Here is a 26216-nt window from a genome sequence, read left to right as displayed (position 1 = left end):
TAACCTCTTGATTGTTGAAAAATCAGATTCTTGACTCAGTTAAGACTCAGCTGAGAAAATTACCTCTTGGTTCTTAACCAGTATAATTTGGACCAAGTGAGAAATACCTTAAAGCTAATTAAAGACATATCATAAAATGCCTTCTGTCTCTAGTACATGCAAATTATAAAAAAAAGTTTCAAAACAATACACCCTTACAGGGTATTTGCTGTCTAATTTGTCAAACTTTCTGGGTTTTGCCATCCTGAAATCCCCTTCCCTCCACAAATGTCTTGGATTTTCCTGCCTCTCTTGCCCAAGTCTCTCCTATTCACAGCCAGATTCCTTGAGAAATAATCTAAACCCACTTTATCACCCTCATTCACTCTTTAACCCTATGCAATTCAGCCTGCCCAGATGACTCTATTGAAAATATTTATACCCACTTTACACAATAGTGCATCACTCTCTAATTAATACATATTTTTATTTAAAACTTACATAAAAGTGTCAATGCCCAGTAATTTTACTAACACAGAGTTAACAACTTCTAATGTTTTGGGTTCTTTCAAGTCTTTTCTTTTTGTACATATATGTAAATAAATAATTCCTAGGGTCCTATGTAGCCAGTAACCAAAAGTAATTTAAAATAATATCTGGCCAGGCACAGTGGCTCATGCCTGTAATCCCAGCACTTTGGGAGGCCAAGATGAGAGATTCACTTGAGTTCAGGAGTTTGAGACCAGCCCTGGCAACACAGCAAGACCCTGGCTCCACAAAAATGAGAAAAAAATTAGCTGAGCATGGTGGCAAGCACCGGTAATCCCAGGCACTCAGGTGGCTGAGGTGGGAGGACTGCTCAAGCCTGGGAGGTCAGGGCTGCAGTGAGCCCTGTTTGTGCCACTGTACTCCAGCCTGGGCAACAGTGCGAAACCCTATCACAAAAAAAAAAAAAAAAAAAAAAAAGAAAGAAAAAGAAAGTAAGAAAAGAAAGAAAGAAAGAAAGAAAGAAAGAAAGAAAGAAAGAAAGAAAGAAAGAGAAAGAAAAGTTAATCTTTACTTGCTTTTCCTGAAAACATTAAAGAGTATCCAATATATGACCCACAGCAACACTTTAAAATCCCCTTTTTCCAGTTTTTCCCAGACTCCAACCCTCTCACATCTGTCTTCTCTCACCTCACCTCTCACCTTCCCCAAGCTCTTCATGCCTCGTCACCATTGATTGTTGGCTTCTGTCTTCCTCCCTGTACATTCTGCCTCTAGAAAATGATACCTGCACTGTAGATCCCCTACCCCCTTTGGCTGGGATAACACACTAACAGTGACCTCCATGGCAATACTGGAGTTCAAGGGACTCCGGTGAGAATAGGCAAATCTGAATTTTCTGCAGAGATCAGGGAAGGGAAGAGGAAGAGGCTGTGAATACACTTATAATAGTGCTTTTTTAAAAAAAATATCAATTACATATATATTTACTATAAGCTCATGGTGTAATGCAGTCTTAAATTATTTTTATTTAAATATCATATTTTGCTCCTTTTTCCATGTCTTTTTAAACTTCTTGAGTGTAGATATTTTTGATATTATATTATAATCCAATAAATGTTTATAAAACAATTCCTATATTGTGAGATATTTGAATTTTTTTCCATTTTTGCTATTATGTAGTAAATCCACACTAAATATAATCCTTTTCTCCTCTACATCCCAGCCTGGAACAACTGACCTCCTTCTTTTCTTCCTGAATCCCCTTTTTTCCCTGGGTTCCATGACATTGCATGATTCCTAAACCTGCAAAATAAGTGTTCTTCAAGGTCCTGAACTAGAATCTTGATATAGTTTGACTGTGTCCCCACCCAAATCTCATCTTGAATTCCCACGTGTTACGGGAAGGACCTGGTGGGAGGTAGTCTATCTGCACAAGCTCTTTCTTTGCCTGCTGCCACCCAAGTGAGACATGACTTTCTCCTCCTTGCCTTCTGCTATCATTGTGAGGCTTCCCCAGCCACGTGGAACTGTAAGTCCAATTAAACCTTTTTCCTTTATAAATTACTCCATCTCAGGAACGTCTTTATCAGCAGCGTGAAAATGGACTAAGACAACTCTCACCTCCCCCTTGTCATCATCTCCCCTCTGAGAGAAGGGGAAGTACTTACTCTCTCTCTTCCCTTTCTCTTCCTTACTGTCTTTCTTATCCTCCTCTTTTCTTCTCCTTCTTGTCACCCCAACCTTCCCCTTCCCCTCTGTATTCGTCTGCTAGAGCTATCATAACAAAAAGATACTGGGTGGCTTAAGCAAAAGAGATTTATTTTCTAACAGTTCTGGATTCCAAGATTGAGGTATCGGCAGGGTTGCTTTCTTCTGAGGCCTCTCTCGTTGGCTTGTATCTTCTCCTTGGCTCCTCACATCATCGTCCCTCTGTGTCTATAGCCAAATTTCCTGTTCTTATAAGGACAGCAATCATATCAGATTAGGGTCCACTCTAGTGACCTCATTTAAATTTAATTATCCCTGTAAAGACTGCATCTCCAAATATAGTCACATTCTGAAATACAGGGGGTTAGGACTTCAACATATGAATTTGGAGGAGGAACACAATCTAGCCCATAATTCTCTCCTTCTGCTTCTTTTTCCCTCTAAATATCTACTAAGGATTCCCACTCTTTTGGATTCTCTTTGCCTTAGAGATGAAGGGATAGTTGTTGATAAGAAATAACCAAGTGGGACAAACTAACAGGAGGAACTCCTTGAGCAATAGAGGATTTTCCTAGCTCACTACACTGAATCAGGTGCCAAGTCCATAGAATGGTGATGCCTGAGTATACATAAGAGTTACCAGGGGACTTGTTGAAAATGTAGATTCCTCAGTCTTGCTCCCCAGAGATCCCAGTTCAGTAGGTCTGAGGTGGTACACAGGAGTCTCCCCAGATGATTCCCATGCAGGTTGGTGCTGGATCGCACTTTATGAAATTCTGCTGTAGAGTGTGCTTTCAGGATCTCTCTGGTTCCTTTTTTCCTTTTCCTACCTCCACCTGGTTCAGACCTCATTTCTTCTTACCTAGACTATTATAATGACCTTCTATCTGATTCCTATGTCTTCCCCTCCCTATCCCACACCGTGCTGCCAGAATCAGCGTTCTAAATTATCATCTCAAAAATCTTTAAATCTAACCATCACCCGCTCCCTCCACTGCCCAGCCAATCCAGTGCAGGCTTCCAGATAACAGATCAAGAGCTCTGATTCACTATCACAGCCTTTCAGACTCTCCACTCCCTTCCATGTCCCCTACCTATCAGTCACACTAGAACCATCGTCATTTTATCTACCTGGGATTTCCTGTTCTTCCTTCACAAATATTCACCCATCTAAATCCCACTCATGATTTATGATTCATTTTAAATAATACTTTCTTCATTATGCCCTTTCAATATTTCTCAGAGTATTTAAGGTTCTATGTCTCTATCATCTTCATCTGATCTGCAGTATTCAGTACATGCCTTCTTCCAAATAGAATCGCAAGTATTTGTTGAATTTGCTCCCTGATAGTTCAGATCCTATCATTCTATAAATAAATTAGATTGCATTTCTCTAAATGCATTCAGTGGTGTGTGCCAACATTACAGTGCACATTCCCCTGCTCAGCCCTTTTGGACAGCTTGCTAGCTCTTTTTACATTTCATCTCCATCAACTTACATTTCACTTCTTGCAAAGATATGGAGCTGTCTGCAAACCAGATGATTTTATTGCTTATATCTCTTATTTTCCATATATAAGAATGTTAAATAGGCCCTGTGCCAGGACTTATTCCTGAGAGAACATTTCTATTTACATTTCTCTTCCAAAGTTATTTGCACTCATCCACTTCCTTGTTTTTCTATCATGAGGTTTTCACATTTCCAGAATCTTCTGTAATGGATTACATGAGGGAACAGACAATGTCATGTTCACCTCCAGCATCTAGCATAAAATCTGGCACACAGAGAGGTTCAATAAATATTGTTTGAAAGAATTAATATAAGGGGATTAGACAAGAAACATTGACCCTGAAGGACCTAAGCAGGGTTAGTGTCCCAGGAATCAGACTGGCCAGGGTGATTCAGCACTGGAGGAAAAGTAAACGAAGATCAGTTTGAAAGACCACGTACAAGACCATTAAAAGGAGGGAAAGCTTGGGTTTAGGAACCAAGGAGATCAGGAATAATTTGGGAAACATGTCAAGACCGTCTAAGATCAAAGGGCTCAGGGTGTAAGTTAATAAGAGGGTCTGAGAAAGTGTTGGCATCAGTTCTTAGTAGAGAAAATTTAACTGTTCTAAACCATCATTTTTTTTCACTTCTAAAATAGAGATGATAATAATAATCACAGGGAGCCTTAGAGAGTTGTTGTGAGAATTAAATGTCATCCAACAAATATTAATTGAGTGACTATTATGTTCTATACTCTGTGCTAGGTGCTAGGTAATGGATATAAAGCTCTTAGCTTTACATTCAAGGACAAGGTCAAATGAGAATCCAAGTTTTTGTCCTTGATGGCTCATCTTCATTTGTAGCCTCATGAAAGACTTTTGTTTTGTTTTGTTTTTTGAGACAGAGCCTTGCTCTGTCACCCAGGCTGGAGTGCAGTGGTGTGATATCAGCTCACTGCAAGCTCCTCCTCTTGAGTTCAAGCGATTCTCCTGCCTCAGCCTCCCAAGTAGCTGGGATTACAGGTGCCCACCACCATGCCCAGCTAATTTTTGTATTTTTAGTAGAGACATGGTTTCACCATGTTGGCCAGACTGGTCTCGAACTCCTGACCTCAGGTGATCTGCCCACCTCGGCCTCCCAAAGTGCTGGGATTACAGGGGTGAAACACCTCGCTTGGCCTGAAAGACTTTTAGAAATCTAAATTACAGTGACTTGGATCCTCCTTATCTATACTCTTGCCTATCACCTCAAAGAACTCCAACAGATCAACCAAAGCCTGATTTCTCTCCACATAATTCATGCTACCTTTTTTTCCAACAAATTTCCAAAGTTTCTGAAGAATTCAAGTGAGCCACGGTTTTATTTTAATCCTTCCTGTCTTTCTTAGCCTGGACTGAAACTCACCACCACAAATTACCCTGGATCTCTCTGCTAACAACTATTTATACATTGTATTAGTCCATTCTCACACTGCTATAAAGAAATTCCTGAGACTGGGTAACTTACAAAGAAAGGAGGCTCATAGTTCTATACGGTGTACAGGAAGCATAGTGGCTTCTGCTTCTGGGAGGGGCCTCAGGATGCTTCCAATCATGGTGGAAGGCAAAGGCGGAGCAAGGTATCTCAGATGGCAGGAGCAGGAGCAAGAGAGAGAGGAGGGAGGTGCTACACACTTTTAAAGTCCAGATCTCATGAGAACTCACTGTCATGAGAACAGCACGAAGAGGGTAGTGCTAAGCCATTCGTGAGAAATCCACCCCCATTATGTGACCACCTCTCCCACTCTCTCTTGCTCCTGCTCCCATCATACGAGATGCCTCATTCCCCCTTTGCCTTCTGCCATGATTGAAAACTTTCTGAGCCTTTCCAGAAGCAGAAGCTGCTACGTTTCCTGTGCAGCCTGCAGAACTATGAGCCAATCAAACCTCTTTTCTTTATAAATTACTCAATCTCAGGTCTTTCTTTATAGCAGTGCAAGAACGAACTAACAAAGAAAATTGGTACCAAGGAGTGGGACATTGCTATAAAGACACCTGAAAATGTGGAAGTGACTTTGGAACTGGATAACTGGCAGAGACTGGAAGAGTGTGGAGGGCTCAGAAGACAGGAAGATGAGGGATAGTTTGGAACTTCTTAGAGACTTGTTAAATTGTTGTGACAAAAATGCCAATAGTGATATGAACAATAAAGTCCAGGCTGAGGAGATTTCAGATGAAAATGAGGCACTTACTGGGAACTAGATCAAAGGTCAAACTTGTTATGCCTTAGCAAAGAACTTGACTGCATTGTGCTCCTGCCCTAGGGATCTGTAGAACTCTGAACTTGAGAATGATGATTTAAGGTGTCTGGTACAAGAAATTTCTAAGTAGCAAAGCATTCAAGATGTGACCGGGCTGCTTTTAACAGCCTATGCCCACATGCATGAGCAAATAAACGACCTGAAGTTGGAACTTAAATTTAAAAATAAGTTTAGATTTAAACCTATATTTAAATTTTAACTTGTATTTAAAGGGAAGTAGAGTGTAAAAGTTTGGAAATTTTGCAGCCTGGCCATGTGATAGAAAAGAAAAGCCCATTTTCAGGAGAAGAATTCAAACAGGCTGCAGAAATTTGCATAAATAAAAAGGAGCCAAATGCTGATAGCCAAGACAATGTGGGAAAGTCCTCAAGGGCATTTCACAGACCTTTGGGGCAGTTCATCCCATCACAGTGCCCAGAGGCCTAGGAGGGAAGAATGACTTTGTGGGTCAGGACCAGGGCCTCACTACCCTGCACAGCCTCAGGACACTGTTTTCTGCATCCCAGCTGCTTCAGCTCCTCCTGTGGCTCAAAGGGACCCAAGTACCGCTTCAAAGGGTGCAAGCCATAAGCCTTGGTAGCTTCCATGTGGTGTTAAGACTGCAGGTGCACAGGATACAAGAGTTAAGCCTTGGGAGCCCCCACCTAGATTTTAGAGGATGTATAGAAAACTTAAATGTTCAGGCAGAAGCTGGCTGCAGGGGTGGAGTGCTCACAGAGAACCTCTACTAGGGCAGTATGGAGGGGAAATGTGGGGTTGGAGCTCCCACACAGAGTCCCCGCTGGGGCATTGCCTACTGGAGCTATGAGAAGAGGGCTACCATCCTCTAGACTCCAGAAAGGTAGATCCAACCAGAGATTGCACCGTGCACCTGGAAAAGCCACAGGCACTCAATGGCAGCCCATGAGAGCAGCTGCAGATGCTGAACCCTGCAAAGCCACCTAAGTGGGGCTGCCCAAGGCCTTGGGAGCCCACCCCTCACACCAGTGTACCCTGGATGTGGGACATTAGGTCAAAGGAGATTTTTTTGGAGCTTTAAAATTTAATGACTTCCCTGCTGTGTTTCAGACATGCATGGGGCCTGTAGACCCTTTGTTCTGGCCAATTTCTCCCTTTTGGAATGGAAGTATTTACCTAATGTCTATACCCCCATTGTATCTTGGAAGTAACTTACTTATTTTATGTTTTACAGGCTCATAGATGGAAGGGACTTAACTTGTCTCAGATGAGACTTTGGACATTTGAGTTAATACTAGAATGAGTTAAGACTTTTGGGCACTGCTGGGAAGGCGTGGTTATATTTTGACATGTGAGAAGGACAGGAGATTTGGAAGGACCCAAGGGCAGAATAATATGGTTTGGATCTGTGTCCCTACCCAAATTTCATATCAAATCGTAATCCCTAATGTTGGAGGTGGGGCCTGGCAGGAGGTGATTGGATCTTGGGGACAGTTTCTCATGAATGGTTTAGCACCATCCCTGTTGGTACTGTCCTCATGATCGTGAGTGAGTTCTCATGAGATCTGGTCATTTAAAAGTGTGTGGCACCTCCCACCTCTCTCTCTTTCTTTCTCTCTCTCTTTCTCTCTCTCTCTCTCGCTGCTGTTCCTGCAACATAAGCCATGCCTGCTCCTGCTTCAGCTTCTGTCATGATTGTACATTTCTTGAGGCCTCCTCAGAAGCTGAGCAGATGCCAACATCATGCTTCCTGTACAGTCTGAAGAACCATGAGCCAGTTAAATCTCTTTTCTTTATAAATTACCCAGTATCAGGTATTTCTTTATAGCAATGTGAGAACAGACTAATATGTACATTATGATGACTATTTCACCTAGAAGTTACTTCAAAATTCTTGGATAGGTGGTACTGACTTCTAATGATATGTCTGTCTATCCTCAGCCAGTGTTGTTGAGAGTACTCAAGTCATCCAATCTAGTTGAGTCCATGGGAAATTTGGAGGGAATCTCAGTAAATTAAAGAATCTCAGTTTTGAAAGGGATACTCGGATCATCTAGTTCAACTCCCAGTATTCTAACTGGAAATATTTAGGCCAGTTATCTAATATTTTCTTTTCATCTCTGAGCATGAATTTTGAATCTTGATAATCAAATGTTGACACCAATTCTGTCTTCCTCCTTTGGTAATCTTAAATAATTTTTAATTCTAACTTTGGACACCCTTAAACATGCTTTCAAATTATTTTTGACCACCTCATTTCTAGCAAGTGAAAGTTTATCTTCCAATAGAACTCATAGAATACAGTTGTAAAATATGTGAAGCAATAATATAAGTAAAAGGATAAATAGACAAATCCACAATTTTAGTTGGAGACTTCAACACCCCTCTCTCAACAGTTGATAGAACAACTGAACAGAAAGTCAGAAAAGATATAGAAGTGATCTACAGAAGGAGCAGGATTGGAAAAAAAAAAACTTTTACAAAGAAAAGATATGGAAGTGATGATTTTACACATGTAGGAAGAACTGACATTTTACCTTTGTACTTTTAGAAATATTTGATTTTCTGAACATTGCCTGAATGTTATTTTGACTTCCAAAAGATCTCACAGTCCGGGCACAGTGGCTCATGCCTGTAATCCCGGCACTTTGGGAGGGCGAGGCAGGTGGATCACCTGAAGTCAGAAGTTTGAGACCAGCCTGGCCAACATGGTGAAATCTCATCTATACTAAAAATACAAAAACTAGCCAGGCATGGGGGCATGCACCTGTAGTCCCAGCTACTCAGGAGGCTGAGGCAGGAGAATTGCTTGAACCCAGGAGGTGGAGGTTGCAGTGAGCCAATATTGCGCCACTGCACTCTAGCCTGGGTGACAGAGCGAGACTCCAACCCCCCCCCAAAAAAAAAGATCTCAAAAATTTACTTTAGTCTTGTTCTTAGCAATGTTCTCAGTGCCTTAAATTTATTCATCTATTCAGTCATTCAACAAATATTAATGCCTACTATAGTCAAGCCATTGCATTGGGCATTACAACTGATTTTATTGTTTTTGAAATGTTTAATAAGTAAATTCTATATAGAAGAAGCTATTTAACAATAGTGTATAGTATAAATAAACTATTTTCAAAAGTTGTAGGACTATATTAGTCTGATCAAGCTGCCATAACAAAATACCACAGACTGGGTAGTTTAAACAACAGAAATGTATCTTCCTACAGTTCTGAAAACTGAGAGTCCAAGTCCGAGGTGTTAGCAGGGTTGATGTCTTGTGAGGCTCCTCTTTGGTTTAAAGACAGTCCTTCTTACTGTATCCTCACATAGCCTATCCTCTGAGTGCATGCAGAGAGGGAGAGATCTCTTCTTCTTATAAGGCCATCAATCCTATCAGATTAGGGCCCCACATTTATGATCTCTTTTAACTTTAAAATCCATCTCTAAACATAGTCACATTGGCGGTTAGGGCTTCAACACACAAATTTGGAAGAGGACACAATTTAGCCCATATCAAGGACTAAATCAGTCAGCAAGCATCCTTTACTTCTTTCAGAGGTTCTTCTCTGGAGAGAATTATGAAATTATAGTTCTCACCAGCACCCGTTGTTATATGTAAGAAAAAAACAAAATTTGGAGAGAGAAAATGGCTTTCCTGAAGATCACAGAGTAAATGGGAACAGAGACAGTGGCAAAAACCAAGTCTTCAGTGCACTGTCCTTTTGGTCTGGCCTTAGATCAGAGAGTTACTGCTCCACAGCATACAATAAAGCTGCAGCTGGCTTTAATAGATGTTTGTACCATGCACTCCATGGACGCTTCCTATTAATCCTCTGCTCAAATCTCCCTCCTCCCACTTACCAAAATATCACATCAGCACTCCTGACCAAAATCTCTGCTTTCTCTTGTGAGTACTGAGTTTATCAGAACCACCTTGGGGATTTTCTTATCCTTCATGATACAGGCCCAGTATGATCTGAATATAGAATCTGTATATCTTCTGCCATCAGGGCCAACAGATAAATGACTCCTCTCCCTATACCATCTCTGTCATTTGGCGAGGACCATTTTTTGCATTAGAGAAGGTTCATCAAGGTCATCGCTTCTTCCAGATTGTGGGCCCTGTTGAAGGTATGTTCTCTTCAATACGAAATGTAGTTGCATTTTCTTCCACCACCTCAGGCTCTCTGTTCTCACGACTTGAGGGCTAATGTGCTACAGAAGACCTTGAAAAATGACCAGCTGACCTGGTCAACCCATCAGTCTCTCTGGCTCAGCCTTTTCCACTCAAAGAAGACAAATCCCTTCTCTGAGGGCCAGGACTTTATTTCCACTCACAGCAGGGGTTTTGTTTGTTTGTTTTGTTGTTGTTGTTGTTGTTGTTTGTTTTTTGACAGAGTCTCGCTCTGTCGCCCAAGCTGGAGTGCAATGGTGAGGTCTTGGCTCACTGTAACCTCCACCCCCCAGGTTCAGAAGATTCTCCTGCCTCAGCCTCCTAAGTAGCTGGGACTACAGGTGCATGCCACCACACCCAGCTAATTTTTGTATTTTTAGTAGAGATGGGGTTTCACTATGTTGGCCAGGCTTGTCTCAAACTCCTGACCTCGTGATCCACCTGCCTTGGCCCCCCAAAGTGCTGGGATTACAGGCATGAGCCACTGCCCCTGGCCTTACCACAGGTATTTTAACATCAGGCAGATGTACAAAGGTATTGTCCCAGTACAACAAACCGGGCAGCAAATCCCCTGCTACTGGGATTTCTCCCTCTCTCTCTCTCTCCTTTCTTTCCCCTTGCTCGTTCTTCTTTTTTCTTGATCACTTTTTTCCTTAGATTTGTAAATCCTTAGACTTGTACTAATTAATCACTCCTGCTATTTAGTAACTGGCATTGTCACTGCCACGTATGGCCCAAGATGCCAGAATTTAGTTGATTGATCGGTTGGTTGGTTGGTTGGTTGGTTGGTTGACTGGATGGACTTTTCTGAGTATGATGCTTGGTTCATCAATACAAGAATCACAGAACCTCTGGATTGGGTGTACTGATTCTTAAACCCTAGCTGCACATTAGAAGAACTTTTATAAAATACCGATGTCTGGGCCCTACCTTCACAGATTCTGATTTAATTTGGTCTTGGTCTCAAAGGCTCTCCATGTGATTCTCATGAGTGGCCAGGATTGAGAATCTCTGGATAGAGTTAAAAGATTACCCAGGCAACCACTGATCTGATACTTAAATCCCTTCTACTGGGAAATCCAGAAATATGACTCTTTCTGAAACTAAGATTCTAGGTAGTATTGTGTTCCTAACAATCTTCCTGGGTATAAATACTCTGCTCTGTTACTATAGAAGGAAGCAGCAGGTAATGGTTAGTGGTAGACCAGAACTTCCCCTAAAAAATCCAGCAGTGCTTAGCTGTGGCACTTTCTGATGTCAGGGAAATATCCTCCTAGGTCAGTGGTTCTCAACTGGGAGAAAATTTCCCCCAAGTGATGTTTGGCAATTTCTGGAGACATTTTTGGTTGTTACAACTTGGTGGAATGTTGCTGGAACCTGGTGGAGGGAGGCCATGGATGATGCTAAGCATCCCACAATGCACAGAACACCTCCCCACAACAAAGAATTATTTGGTGTAAACTGTCAATAGTGCCAAGGTTGAGAAACCATTTCCTAGATCCTTGCCCTCAGGTCCCCCTATTATACCCCTAAGAGATACCATCCTTAATGAAAGTAGTCCTAAAGCATTTCCTTCTTTCTGAAGCATGATTTCAGCACTGTTTCCCAAATCAACATTTTACATCCTTTTTAAGTATCTTAGAATGTAACCATCCTGCTTTGCTTTTAAGAAATGAAGGCTGCTGCCTGACTGTGTGTGTCAGAGAGGCAGAATAATCCCAAGGCTGCCTTTTCCACTTGCTGCTTCCTTTCCCATCTGGCTGCCTCCCTGACATACAGAATGAGCTGAGCCCTATGACCTGATGGAGGCCCTGCCAAGCCCACCTTGACCAGGTGCTGCAGCCAGTGGAGCTAGTCTTCAGGGAGCAGGTCGTTCCATGAAACGTGGCAGCTGGGCTTATCAGCTGCCAGCCTGGATAAGTCAGGCCTGCTGCCAAGTTGATTAATAAGCGCTGGGCTGACACTTCAAGGGCCTAAACCTGCTGATTTTCCTGCCCTCTTCCTTAGATCATTTCATTATCAAATTAAAGATTGTTGTGATTTAAACTGAACTGTCAGGCAGCCTAGGGACAAACGTGGGGTTTGGTGAAGCAGCTGAACCTGGTACTGCATTTACCAAATCAGATCTCAGCTGGGTGCTCTTTGTTTCTCTTAAAAAAATAATTTCGAACTCTAAGGGCTTGAAGTAGAAGTACAACCTTCCCCTGCAGTGTCAGGAGCCCACACAGAGAGGCTGGCATGCCAGGAAAGGGACCTGATTATAAATAGCATGAAAAGCAGCATCAGTCAAAACTCACTGAAGTGCCTGAGCAAAATGTTAAAAGAAACAAATAGCTTTCAAAAAAGGAAGCAATGGTTTTCTTTTATTTTTATAATTTAAAGTGCTAAGGAACAAAAGCAGTTTATATTCATATAGTTTTAAACACACAAACACGCATGTGCACGTGCACAAATAACATACAAACTAACAGAGTCCCTTTAAGGAAATGATGGATAATCATTTTAAAATAACAAAATCAAAAGTAGAGCCTCACAGAGGGGGTAGCTGTCCTTTCTTTTCTATGCAATTGATGCTATTTATTTAGAAGGTCTATGGTTTACCCTTGTGAAGTAATTTTTCTGTATGTGTATTTTTTTTCCAGCTTAGATGGAAACCATTTGAGATTCCAAAAGCATCTCAGAAGAAAGTAGACTTTGTGAGTGTAAGTCAGTCCCATCCACACCCTTCCTACTGCTCTCCTCTCTTCTGTGGTGAGTGAGCCAACCATTTGCAGGCTGAATGCCAAGCAGAAGCAGCCCTATCAGGAGGCAGCAGAGACAAAACCACCTGCGTATGCTTTGGGGGCTGGCGGAGGGATGTCTTACTTACAGAAACCATATGGCCCCTGACACCAGAGGGTATTCATGAACTATTTATATCTCAGAAAGGCCAATGGCAATTGAACATTTTCCTACTTAAGTTCCTTTCTTTTGGCTAGAACGGGGGCTTTTAACCTTTTTGCTCGCTTTGATAGTCTGATGATGTCTTTGTTTATAAATGTATAAAATAAATTATATAAAATTACAAAGAAGCGAATGATATTGAAATTAATGATAAAAATACTATTAAAAACAAATTTGATTTCGTTTATAGTCATTCATATGCTTTCTTTTTTTTTTTTTTTTGAGACAGAGTCTCGCTCTGTCGCCCAGGCTGGAGTGCAGTGGCGCGATCTCGGCTCACTGCAAGCTCCGCATCCTGGGTTCACGCCATTCTCCTGCCTCGGCCTCTCCGACTAGCTGGGACTACAGGCACCCGCCACCACGCCCGGCTAATTTTTTTTGTATTTTTAGTAGAGACGGGGTTTCACCGTGGTCTCGATCTCCTGACCTTGTGATCCGCCTGCCTCGGCCTCCCAAAGTGCTGGGATTACAAGCGTGAGCCACCACGCCAGGCCATGCTTTCTTGTTAATGTGCTAAATCATAATATCTATGGAAAACATCTAATAATTCTGGCATGAGCATAAATATACTTTGAGGTATCTATAACAACTATAATGTGATATCCATGATTTTTATCATTGATAAAGTTACAGGCACCTCTAATACTGCTGTGGTTTTTTGCCCACATTCATATTAGTTGAAAGAAATGATAAATTTCACTCAGAGATTAGCAAAGGTAAGTATAAAATATTTCCCACCCAAGTTCATAATCTCCCTGAAGTAGATGCTTGGGCTAGAATGGCGTCAATTCAGCATGGCAACTCTATTTAGTACAATGCTGATTGGAAGCTCTGTTTGGTCCCAGGAGTATTGGAATAACTGCACAGAGCAAGGAGTATCTGGGGGAGAGGAGAATGGAGCTCTAAAGAAGTGGGGCTCAAAGAGACCAGTGGAGGGTTCTGCAGACCAGCCTCAGCTCTTGGCTTACTTAGGGACAGTCCGAGTGCCCAGCCATAGGATAAATTGTTGGAAACATCTTGAAGTTCTCATCTTTATTAAGTGCTCCAAACTCTTTGTAGACTCACTTAAATATACCCTAAACTTACAAATTGAGTTAAAATACAAAATGATATCCCCATCTCCTTTCTTGTGTGAATTGTAGATACCTGGAGTAGCAGAGTTCTCTCCTTTTGACTCTCCATCTGCAGGTTTGGGGCTGAGGGCTATTTTGAGAACACCCATGTGTTAAGGTTTCTTGCACTGTGGATCATCTGGTCACACAGCAGAGAGAATTACAGTCCATCAGAATACAGTCCTCTGCCCTGTTCCAGAGAGATTAGGCTGACCCTATTCATAAGCAGAGGGCTGCCCATAGTGGAGTGTACTTGAGGGGCATTAACTGGTCCCTGATGCTGCAACCTTCCTCCCCAAGCCTCCTAGATGCCTGATGGTACCTCCAACAGAATCTCTTCTTCCAGTTGATGTCAAGCATCAAACTGATAAAATACCAAGTAATGAACTGATACTCTGTAAGTTCTTCTGATATAGCCACTAAGACCACCCAGATTTAGGCCATGGCTAGAGACTAGGGTAAACCACAAACTACCAAACATGAGTCAGTAAATTCAAGCTCCTCAGAGGCTGCCTGGATTCCAAATGTCCCACTGGTCCCAAAGGGAAGACCCTAGTAGAAATGCGCCTCATGACCCGCAGGGACCAGTGGAAGGGCTGCCTCTTGGGCACTGTTCACATTAACCTTTCCCTCTTCTGTGGCTCTCTCCCAGGGCCTGCATACCTTGTGTGGAGCTGGAGACATAAAGTCTAACAACGGGCTTGCTATCCACATTTTCCTCTGCAATACCTCCATGGAGAACAGGTAAGTGGCTCCGTTCTAGGGCAGGACATGCCCATCTTCTAAGGGCTGTTGGCCAGAAGGCAAACTCCAGGTTTCACTCTTGTGAAGTCACATATGCACATACATAGTTGTTTTTGTTATTGGTTTTCTCCTCAAGGCAATATTGATATATATTTATTGAGGAACGATAATGAATGAGACAAAAGGCATTTATCTTGACTGAACATCCGTGATATAAACAAGAACATCACATAACAATGTAAACAGAAAAGGGAGGATGGAGCCCTGGAATGCAGGAGTAGATCGAAAGGCATTTTGACTTTAAGTTTGAGTCCAAATATCCTTCTGTTGTTGTTGTTTAATATTTCAAGGATTTTTCTGAGCCAAATACGAGTGACCAATGGCCTGCGACACAGCCGTCAGGAGATCCTGAGAACATGTGCCCAAGGTGATTGGGCTACAGCTTGGTTTTATACATTTTAGGGAGACATAAGACATCAGTCAACACATATAAGGTGTACATTAGATCCAAACTGTGGTTTTTATCTCAGTAGAAAAGTAACAGCAGATTTAAAGCAGGCAGAAAAGAAAGAGAAATAGAGAGCTTAGAAACTCTGTAGTTGCAGGTTGACCTTTGGGCTCTGAATGATACAATTTTCCCATCAGTTTAAAATGTGCACAACAGACTGTAATATGTAACCAGCTGGAGTACTAGAAACTCTGGCATACCCTTGAACTTTTCCATTTTACACAAACACTTGCAAGTAGAGGCACCTTTCTCCTTGTCTTTCCTCATTCTTAGATTATTTGTTTCCCACGTTTTTTTTCTTAAAAGGAGGAACTGAGCTGTGGCGTAGGGGTTTTTTGGGTGGTGGATAGGTGTACTGATTGTAAGCAGGACTCCACGGTATTTCACCACCGAGTCGTTTCCACCCTCTTACGTGTCTCAGTTTCTCTCTCCAGAGATCTAGCACCTCTGAGAGGCCTCAAAATGCCAAGTGATCAGCTCTTATATGCGTTTCCGGGACAAATCTTTTTAAATCTTTTTGCGGGGGGGGTTCCCTGTAGGGCCACTGCACATCACAGGGGATGAATCCCCCAGACACTGCAACTCAGCCCCTAGTCACCCAGGGTGCCTTTCAGTTGGGAAGAACAAAATGCCCTTTCTCTTCAGAGCTGAGGAGCTCAGTCTCTCATTTATGCACAAAAATGACAGTCACGCGAACGCGCAGGCAAGCCAATCGAGCTAAATTTTGGGAGAAAAAACAATGGAGAAGACCATTTAGAATGCACCTCCAAACTGGAAACCAAACAGGGTACCCAAAAGGGGGTCATTCTTGTTGTCTTTAGAAAAAGACAACGGAGGCCGGGCACAGTGGATCACACCTGTAATCCCAGCAGTTTGAGAGGCCGAGGTGGGCGGATCACGAGGTCAGGAGCTCGAAACCAGCCTGGCCAACATAGTGAAACCCCATCTCTACTTAAAAATACAAAAAATTAGCTGGGCGTGGTGGCGGGCGCCCTAATCCCAGCTACTCAGGAGGGTGAGGAAGGAGAATTGCTTGAACCCGGGAGGCAGAGATTGCAGTGAGCCGAGATCACGCCATTGCACTCCAGCCCGGATGACAGTGTGAGACTCCGTCTCAAAAAAAAAAGAAGAAGAAGAAAAAGACAATGGAGAAAATCCTTTAGAATGCACCTGTGAACTAGAATTAGGCACCTAAACAAGAACTTCCCAGGAGGGAAAAATCAAGAACTGTCAACCAAACAGGGCTCAGGAGGACTTAACAGTTCCATCAGAGGAGAAGCCCAAAGTTGAAGGTGCTTTCAATGGGTCCCTGCTGGTACCTTAGCTCTGAGTTCAGGCAACTCCTTCAGGGTTCTGAGTCTTCTCTGAGGCCCAATGTGTCCAGGTGCCAAATTATTGTTGACAAAAATAGTCAAACTATTAATATGTAAAATATTTGAATTGATGTATTCTGAGCCAAATATGAGTGACCAGTGACCCATGACCCAGCCCTCAGGAGATCCTGAGAACACGTGCCTTTGAATATCCTTAATTTCTAAGGTTCCCCAGGGCTGTTCTTGAGTCCCAGGTCACACTGTGTGAGTTTCCATTAGGACCACCCGTTAGTAGCGGGCTACCCGACTTTGGCTTCAGCTAATAGTTCTGTGTAAGCTTAAAATTCCTAAGTAGAGGAGCTTATATACTGGCTTTGCAAAACAAAGTATGCAAATGGCATTCCTGCCTTATTATACACTACCTCTGGAACTGGACCATTTGTGTCCAAAGCCCAACTCTACATTTCCTGGCTGAGTGACCTTGTGAGCCACGAATCAGGGACAAGATCACAGCCCTGTGACAAGGCTCTGGAGGCCTCTTTTTGGGTCAAATCTCATATCAGGCCACCTCCCCTCTCTCCACTTGAGCCACACTGGCCTTCATTCACTTCTTTCAACCTGCCACATGCCCTCCTCCTTCTAAGCACTTGCACTTGCTGTTCCTTCTGCCTGGAACATTCTTTCCTTTCTCCAATCCCTCACCTAGATAACACCTTCAGATCTCAGGTCAAATGTGTCCCTTCTTTGAAGAAGCCTTTGCTGATTCTTCAAACTAACCAAGTCCCTATTCTTTCATTCCCTTGAACTTGATTTTCACAGGGTCATTACAGTCTGCAATGATATTGTTCTGTAATTATTTGATTGCTCTCTGACTCCCCACGAGACTCTAAGTTCCACAAGGGCAGAGCCTGGGTCAGTTTGCCCCCATTTTATACCCAGCTCTGAGCTTGCTACATAGGCAGTAAACAATGATTTGTGTTATGAAGTAATTTGTCTAGACAATGTTAAAACTGAAAATCACAAGAATTACTCTATATGTTTCAGATGCTTTTACAATTCAGATGGGGACTTCTTGATTGGTGAGTTCTGAAGACTTCAGACCCCCTCACCGTTAATTGACCCCTAACCACAAGCTGCTTTCTAATTTTATGCACATTATTTTCCTTCATTCTCCAACCTGTCTTATTTCATTTAGTGCAATCCAGAGACTGAGGTCTAGAGGCCACAGGTGGTCTGGAAAAGATTTCTAGTGTGCCTCAAAGCCCCTACTCTATTTCCTTGTCTCTCTGTCTTTGCCCATCTGTTCTGGACCTTTCTGATGTGGGAGACCTGGGCAGCTGAAAAGAAATGAAGACTAATACTAATGGGATTAACTTATTACGGTAACTGTATTTGCCTTCAAACTCACTCAGTAAAAGCCCATTTATCATTAGTAACTGCAATTTAAATTCAAATTTTCATGAGACCATCTAAAATGTAAAGTCTACCAGAGATTGTTCTGGTCTGCCTATTACATTTGATGGTTTTTTAGTATCAATATTTTGGAATCAACATTTTCGTGTATATGTTACACAAGCAAACATCAGCCTTTCACTGGAACTATCAGAAATGGGTGATTTTCCATCCTATTTCTGCTACCCCTTTTTGGCCGTGTCACAAAATTGTGCATATACAAGTTCCTTGCCTGGTGACCAAACAAGCAGAGTCATTGTTTTATTCACATTCTTCTAGATAGGAAAATAGCTAATCTAAGTTGTCAGAATTTATCTTTTTCCCGAAGAGACTCAATAAAGCTCTTTTCATTTGGAACGAAAAAGCAAATGCAGCCTTAAGCCTTTCCTGTTCATGAAATGGTTATCACACCAAAAGAATTGCTCACCACTGCCCTGTCTTTTTTTGTCAGTTCCCCAGAAAGGGAACCTTCTCATTTACACCGAGTTTGGCAAGATGCTTGTACAGCCCAATGAGATCTGCGTCATTCAGGTTGGTGATGTGTCCCCTTCTCTTCCCTGCCTCTCACTAATTTGGGAGCAGTCAGATGTTTCAGCTGCTGCTATTTCCAACTTTAAAATTTCTCTGTCATGTCTGGGCAACGAGGAGGGAATTTGAGTTATGCAGAAGGTTCCATGTGCTGAAGAGTAAGCAAGCTTGGGTGCCTGCTTTGTTTTAATATAGCACATAATTCTAAAGGAAAGACCACTTGTCATTGCACTTTCCTAAATATTTACATACACTCTGGATAAGGCCCTGTTGCCACTAATGGCAGTAGAGGCAGTGAAGGTGGACTTTTTTTTTTTTTAGTGTGGCTAAATCAGGCTTACCGTTATCTCCGGACCCAATGAGAGGGTAGACTAGAATTGGCTTGGGTCACATATGTGACAGGCATTCAGTTTTTCTTTTTAACTCATGTTTGCTCTGGTCACCTCCCAAGCAGTTCAACAAACCAGAGCTTTACTTTTGCATGTGGGATGGGCTATGGCTCTGGGCAGCTTCTTTATAACTACAGCTGTGATTTCAGAGGGCACACCAGTGTCTGCTTTCCATTCCAGAGAGGAATGCGGTTCAGCATAGACGTCTTTGAGGAAACCCGGGGCTACATCTTGGAGGTCTACGGTGTCCACTTTGAGTTACCTGACCTTGGACCAATTGGTAAATCTTCATTACAAGCCTCTAAGCCTCACTTGAGATATAGGACACAGATAATTGCATGAAAGTTAAACATCCTTCTCCTTTCGCTGTCTCACTCAAACTTCCACTTTTCTCTCTAGACAAATTCTTCTCTAGACCAAGTGTCTTCCTAGAAAATATATGCAAAACAGAAAGCAACCGAAACCAATCCATTATAAATCTCTCTAGAATAGTATATAGAATTGGAGATAAAGACAGCACGTAATAGATTTCTGGTTGCATAGTGTGTACAAGAAAGAATATAGAAGTTTGGGTTACTGTGGGCTTGGGTCACCAGAAACAGCTCCACAGAAGAGATGAGAATTTGACTAATTCTTTATGAAAAGTTAAGGAGAGTAAAGAGGAAAGGGCACAGCTTTGCAAAAGCATATAAGTGAGAATGAGCTTTGTGATTAGGAGGAAGATCTTTTTGTTAAGTCAGTGAGATTTATAATGGATTGGTTTGGGTTGCTTTTTGTTTTGCATATTGCATAGACAATAAAGTGGGAAGGCCATAAAAATGCCCTGGGCTGTATTCCTATGGAAAGGAGGGATGGACTGGGTGACACACAGTCTATGAACCTCTGTGTACACCCCACCAAATCCACACACTTAGCAGTCAAAAAAGTACATCACTCAGTGCTATGAAAGATCTAGAAACCACATCCCAGGAGGCAGATTTAAACATTCCAAAGTGAACCAAGGTCTCCACAGCCCCCATTCTTCTGGCAAGCTGGAGGAAGTGAAAATGTTAGGAGGGGTTGTTCTCAAACTGTCCCTTGGATTGAAAGAAATGGCTGGGAAAATTGGCCCTTGGTTTCCTCTTTGGTCACATCACCCAGTTCTTCCCTTCCTTGTCAACAGCTTTTTAGAGCAAACAGGGACAGGCCAGTGTGTGCCTTCTGGTCAACTCCCCTGAGGAATCCAAATATGCAGAGGAAGGTGGGAGGCAGCAAGAGGCAGCTGGAGCCGTGGTGGGCCGTCTGTCATCCTGTTCACCGCCCACTCTTCCCACTCTGCTCTGGCTTCCTGCTGCTGTATAGTCAGCATAGCCTCCAGGTTCCATGGAACATGTACCCTCTGGAAAATATCTATAATTTGCTAACCAGCCGGGGACTTATTTTTTTTAAGCCCAGGAGCTGGAAATGATAAAACACTCCTCAGCTCGCTCCTCTGAGTTAAATTGTTTTTGCCCTTACGTTTTTCATGTTTGGTCTTTTGATCTATTTCCTTTCTCTGGAGGAAACACTCACTCCTAAGCAAAGGTAAGCAGGCAGGTCCTAAATACTTCTTCCTGAGTGGCAGACAGGGTTTTTCAGGCTGGAGAGCAGTTTTCAGACTTGGAATCTGTGTTCTGTCTAAGGAGCAGAGGCATGCCTTAGGCAACAGCGTGTAACCCTTCCTATCTGAGATCAAGGACTGTCAATGACTTCTAGAATATTCAAGGGTTCCTTCAAAAGAAAAAGTTCTGGAGTTCTATCAGATCTTCCCTTTTCATTCAGGTCTCTTTCTCTCTTCCCTTCCCCTCACCTGTAGGTGATAATGCATATAAGATGGTTTTGTTAACCATAGTCACTCCACAACCTTAGAAAGTAATGCTGGTTTTTGTGAATTGTTCTCTGACCAGATTCCTTGGGTCTTCCTAAAAGGTACCAGACTGGAAATGCAGTGACTCTTTGAGCAATGAAAGCAATTTGTGGAGTAGCTCTTGACATGAAAGAAAGCCTTTCTCTTCATGCAACCATGGGTATCTTTCTTATGTTTTGGAAGTTTCTAAAAGACTTTTGGGTTACTGTGTTCTAGGGGCCAATGGCTTGGCCAATCCTCGTGATTTCTTGATACCCGTTGCCTGGTATGAGGATCGCCAAGTACCAGGTGGTTACACGGTCATTAATAAATACCAGGGCAAGCTGTTTGCTGCCAAACAGGTAAAGTAAGAGGGTTGGCAGGCAGGGGAGGAAATGAAGAGTGATTGAGCACTTACTGATTGCCAAGGCGAGTGTTAGAAACTACATATATCCTTTCATTGTTACCATACCACTACGGCACTACAAATAAAGCAAATAGTTCTAGTAGTCAATGATACTTTCATAGTCATGAAAAAGGCCAGTAATGATAAATAATTTACCAATTTCACAGTAAGTGTCAGAACCAGCATTTGAACCCATGTCTGTCTGACTCCAAAGGTTGTGCCCTTTCTACTCACCAAGCAATGAAAATATTAGCAATATGTAGGTCTCTATAAATGGTATGGAAAACATAATATATGGGCAGCATAATATGTTCTGAAAAGGAAATGAGTTAACAGATCAGCCAAGATTTATACTCTCCAATACCATCCTATTTCAAATACAAGCAATTCTACAAAACAAGTAGAATTCAGTTAATTAGCTTGGCTTGGTTTGTACCACCAGGCTGGCAATTCAGGACATAAGCAAAGGCACAGATATTAATAAATAATAATAACAACAATGTAATATTGACTCTATAACATATTACTAAATATACTGAATATATATTAGAATACAATAATCATACAATAAGAAGAACCCAAAGATCTCTTCTGTTTAGCATTATTTGACTTATTCCTTATATTTTCCAAGGTATGTTATTCTTCTTAGGCAGCATCTAGAGATAATGCCAACCAGCCGAGGCCAACCAGTTTGGCACTTAAAATTAACCCCTGAAGCAGACACATTGTTATTCTCGTATTCTCTGGGTCAAGGTCTCTCAAAATTCGGGGGCTATTTGCATCAGAAATCCTCAAGGAGGCTTGTTTAAAATTCAGATCCTAGGCCGGGCATGGTGGCTCATGCCTGTAATCCCAGCAGTTTGGGAGGCCAGGGCAGGTGGATCACCTGAGGTCAGGAATTCAACACCAGCCTGGCCAACATGGCGAAACCCCATCTCTACCAAAGATACAAAAATTAGCCAGATGTGGTGGCACACACCTGTAATCCTAGCTACTTGGGAGGCTGAGGCAGGAGAATCGCTTGAACCCAGGAGGCGCAGGTTGCAGCGAGCCAAGATCGTGCCATTGCACTCCAGCCTGGGCGACAGAGCAAGACTCCCTCTCAAAAAAAATGCAGATCCTTAGATACTACTCTAGCCTTGCAACAAATGATAAGCTCTGGAGATGGGACATGGAAACCTGCATTCATTTTAAGCATGTTCCCCAGATCATTGTTTACATACAATTGTTAAAGAACCACAATTCTAGAAGCAGCCAGTAGCTCCCCTGAAAGGTTTGCATTTTCCAAGTGGACCCTGTGCTGGTTATTCTCTGTGTGAGTCCCCACTGATCCATTCTCCCTCTTTGCCATGATCTGTGTCCTGGAAGTTTGACTGTATCACCTGGGCTCCCTAGCCAGCTGGCTTCTGTTGGGTTCAACCCACAGGAAACTGCAAGGCAGGAGGAAAGACAAATTGGGATATTTCTTCCCCTGCTTCCTTGCTGTTTAGGACTGTGTTTCTGACAGTAGCTTCATCCCCCATATGACCTCAGTTCCTGTTGGGTAGCCCTAGTGGTAGGCTGGAGCTGATTCATAGTGACTTGCAAAAGCTGATATGCACACTTCTGTCCAACTCTGTATTCGGTGATGTCATACTGGTAGCTAGAAAATCATCATGGTGAGACTATATACACCTTAGAAATCAGTAAACACTATATGTCAATGCTTTATATATTTTTTCAGAGTGCTAGTTGTTAAATATTTACCAGCACACCACTGAGTAGCACCCTTCTTTATGGTTCTAGCTCTTGCTGAAGTCCTAGAACAATATTTCCCTCCTCATTCCACATGCCCAGGAATAGCAGTGTCTTCCCACTATTGCTAGGCTCAGATACCTCAACATTTCTAGTCATTCCAGTTAACCCTAACCACGCCTCTATGAGTAGCGCCTTCATTAAAATCTTTAGTGCTTTCAGACCCATAGATACGGAAGGGACCACCTTCCTATAGCAGGACACTGATCCTCTTCTACCCCAGGACAGGACCAAGAAGTATTATGTTAGGATTGCTCTGAAATCTCAAGTCCTTGCAGTTGGAACTTTTAGAGGCTTTCTCCCTTCTCCTGGACTCACCAACCAAGGCACTGTGTCTATTGCAAGCTCCTCTAAGCTGAAATTACCTGGAGAAGCAGCACAGCAGGTACTCTCTGCTCCAGGAAACAGAAGGTAGCCCAGATTGTTTGAGAATTGCTGACATCCACAGATCCTCACAGTTAGGTTAAAAATTGTTGAAAAGGCACTACTTGGAGAATGTGCTGTGCTTCTGCTGCATGTGTGATCAGAAGGCAGCTGCAGCTTATGAACCAGAAAAATAGGGTTAGTGGCTAAGTAGAGGGTGTGTGGAGCAACCACAAAATGATTCAGGGTTATACTTCTCCCAAAGGACAGTAAAATTAAATCGAGAACAAAATCAAATCAAAAGAAGAGAGAGGTATGCTCAGTACATATTGTGGGATCACAGCTACAAAAGCATTAGATGGTAAAATCATCCTTTCCTGCTTTTTGTGATTAGGATGTCTCCCCATTCAATGTTGTGGCCTGGCACGGGAATTATACACCCTACAAGTACAACCTGAAGAATTTCATGGTTATCAACTCGGTGGCCTTTGACCATGCAGTAAGTCTGAACCCTGTAGGGGCCTTGGGATAAGGCAACCCTTGGGTGGGAGGGGTCCACAGTAGACCCCTGACATTTACAGACCTAACATTCCCAATGTCACCATTGGAAGCCCTAGATATAGTCATCTGTCGTTTGCTGAAGGAGTAAATAACATAGCTAGTAGGGAAGCGAAGCCAGATACTCAATATTCCTCTGTGAACACAGCTTCATTCTCTACAGAGCGTTCCTGATACTCTGACTTGTGTTTGCCAGACTAAGTGGATAAACACTTAGTTTCTTTGTGGAAAATTTATCCCCCAAAACAACCAAGTGTTAATGTCGGTGGTAGAATGAGGAGAAAAGAACTTTATGAATTTGGAGAAGTCTCTGACCTCACAACTCTCAAGAGCCTCCTCTATGATCTCTGACTTCTCACCCCAGTGCCTTCACGCCTGGCTGTATTTGGCAGTGACACAGCAAACAGCCCACTTCTAAAGTTGCTCATAACTTTCAGTGCTTGAGTTTAAACCAAAGAAATTCTAGACCATGAACTTGGTCATATTTTTCACTCAGTTAGGGGGCCACAAATGGTCTCTGGTCTACAGTCCAGGCTCCCAAGACCCTACATTCTTAATAAAGTGATGGTTCTGAGACCCCGGGGGGCAGTTCATTATGCAGCTCACTTCATAAGAGATGAACCTAACCCACAGGCTGCAAGGATAATCAGAGCAGAAGTCACAGACTCAGAGGCAAAAGGATTATCTTGAGCCAGTTCAGTTTATCTCTGGGGGGACAAAACTACCTCTCCGAACAGCAGCAACTCTTAATAAAAGCAAAGGGGAAAAGAAAAGTGAGACATCAGACACCAAACAAACAGCACGAGAAAGGATCCTGAGACACTGATAAAGCTTTATTTGTGATTCACTACCTTTGCTTTAATAATTTCAGACCATTTCCCATGACAGATGAAGAAATGTCAATTCTCACAGCAATAAGGGTAGGGTTTATTTTTATTTGAATTTACACAGGTGCAATCTTCTCTGTATTGCTGCAATAGTTATTTTTCCAAAATTCAGTTCTGATCATGCCATCACTGTATTCATTAGAAAGCCTTTGCAGGCTTCCCACGGCTTAGGATTAAGTCTGAGCTCTGAAGCATGGTGTTTGATGCTCTTCACCATCTGTCCCTGGACTCATTTTCCAGTATCACCTCTTGCCCCTCTCCCTTCTGTCAATGCACTGGGGTTTTAGCCTTCTCTCCTCTTAACAAAATCTCTGTGCACTTTTATGTGTTTTCAGTGATAAAAATGTCATTTCCCTTCCTTCCCACTTCCGTAGTCCTTCCTCCCTCCCTCCCTTTTTTCCCCCATCCCCCCCACTTCCTTCCTTTCTTTCTTTTTTTTTTTTAACTTTTGTTTTAGGTTCAAGGGTACATATGCTCCTTCCTTCCTTCTTTCCTTCCTTCCTTTCTCTCTCTCTTTCTCTCTCTCTCTTTCTTTCTTTCTGTTCATTCTTGAAGACCTACCTCAAATGTCACCTCCTCTTTGAAGCCTTCCTTGACCCTTTCAGGTAGAATTAGCTGCCCAACCCCCACCCCACAATTAATGCTAAAGAAGCAGGGAATCGATCCCCATGATCTTTGAATCTCCAGACTCTTGCATGGCATCTGAAAGGGAACATGATTGTTGATTTCAATTAAATTGAATCTCAATCTCACTAAAGAATTCTGAAGATTTTTAAAAAGTATAATCTCGTCCCTCGACCTATCCCATCTCTACACTACCACTATGAAGACTACTGATGTAAATGCTGTGTTTTAGACCTGAAAGTCAAACAAAGGTAGGAAAGCAATGAACCACTTCTCAGACTTTTCTGCCAATGGATACAATCTGGAATCTCCGTATTCTCCCAAAGAGGCGCACATCTACACCAAAACTTGGATTTTGCTTTATTTCTATTTCCACTTTGCTCTGAGCATCCCTTCTGCTGCACATCTCAGCTCTAGTCAACTTGACCTGAGGTTGAGAAGCAGGCACCGTTGGTTCTCAGACCCACGGGGTAATAAGTTGCATGTAATGTGGGCTCAGCAGGGTGAAAAAGCAGCTCAGAATCCTTTTAGCTGGTGTTAATTCATTTTGCCTCAAGCACAGCAAGAGGAAAAAGTCATATGAGTGATTATTGCACCTTGATGACAAGCCCAGACTTCTGTTGTTTGATCAGAAATTAGGCT

General features: G+C 42.5%; 1 protein-coding gene across 3 annotated transcripts in view; it reads left to right on the top strand.

The window, feature by feature from the left end:
• Positions 1 to 26216, top strand: part of HGD (homogentisate 1,2-dioxygenase) — a 55759-nt gene that overhangs the window by 17254 nt on the left and 12289 nt on the right. For 2 of the 3 annotated variants that reach the window (XM_055259459.2, XM_063630657.1), the window contains exons 5-11: positions 12732 to 12791; positions 14797 to 14888; positions 17754 to 17788; positions 18613 to 18692; positions 19259 to 19358; positions 21180 to 21304; positions 23900 to 24004. In XM_055259459.2, the coding sequence (XP_055115434.1) occupies positions 12732 to 12791; positions 14797 to 14888; positions 17754 to 17788; positions 18613 to 18692; positions 19259 to 19358; positions 21180 to 21304; positions 23900 to 24004 (597 nt within the window). The remainder of the gene's footprint in view (positions 1 to 12731; positions 12792 to 14796; positions 14889 to 17753; positions 17789 to 18612; positions 18693 to 19258; positions 19359 to 21179; positions 21305 to 23899; positions 24005 to 26216) is intronic. The other variant, XM_055259460.2, reaches the window with a different exon arrangement.

This window comes from Symphalangus syndactylus, chromosome 21 (assembly GCF_028878055.3).
Source record: "Symphalangus syndactylus isolate Jambi chromosome 21, NHGRI_mSymSyn1-v2.1_pri, whole genome shotgun sequence".
NCBI lineage: Eukaryota > Metazoa > Chordata > Mammalia > Primates > Hylobatidae > Symphalangus > Symphalangus syndactylus.
The sequence above is the reverse complement of the archived record's forward strand: the minus strand, read 5'-3'. Positions and strand labels throughout refer to the sequence as shown.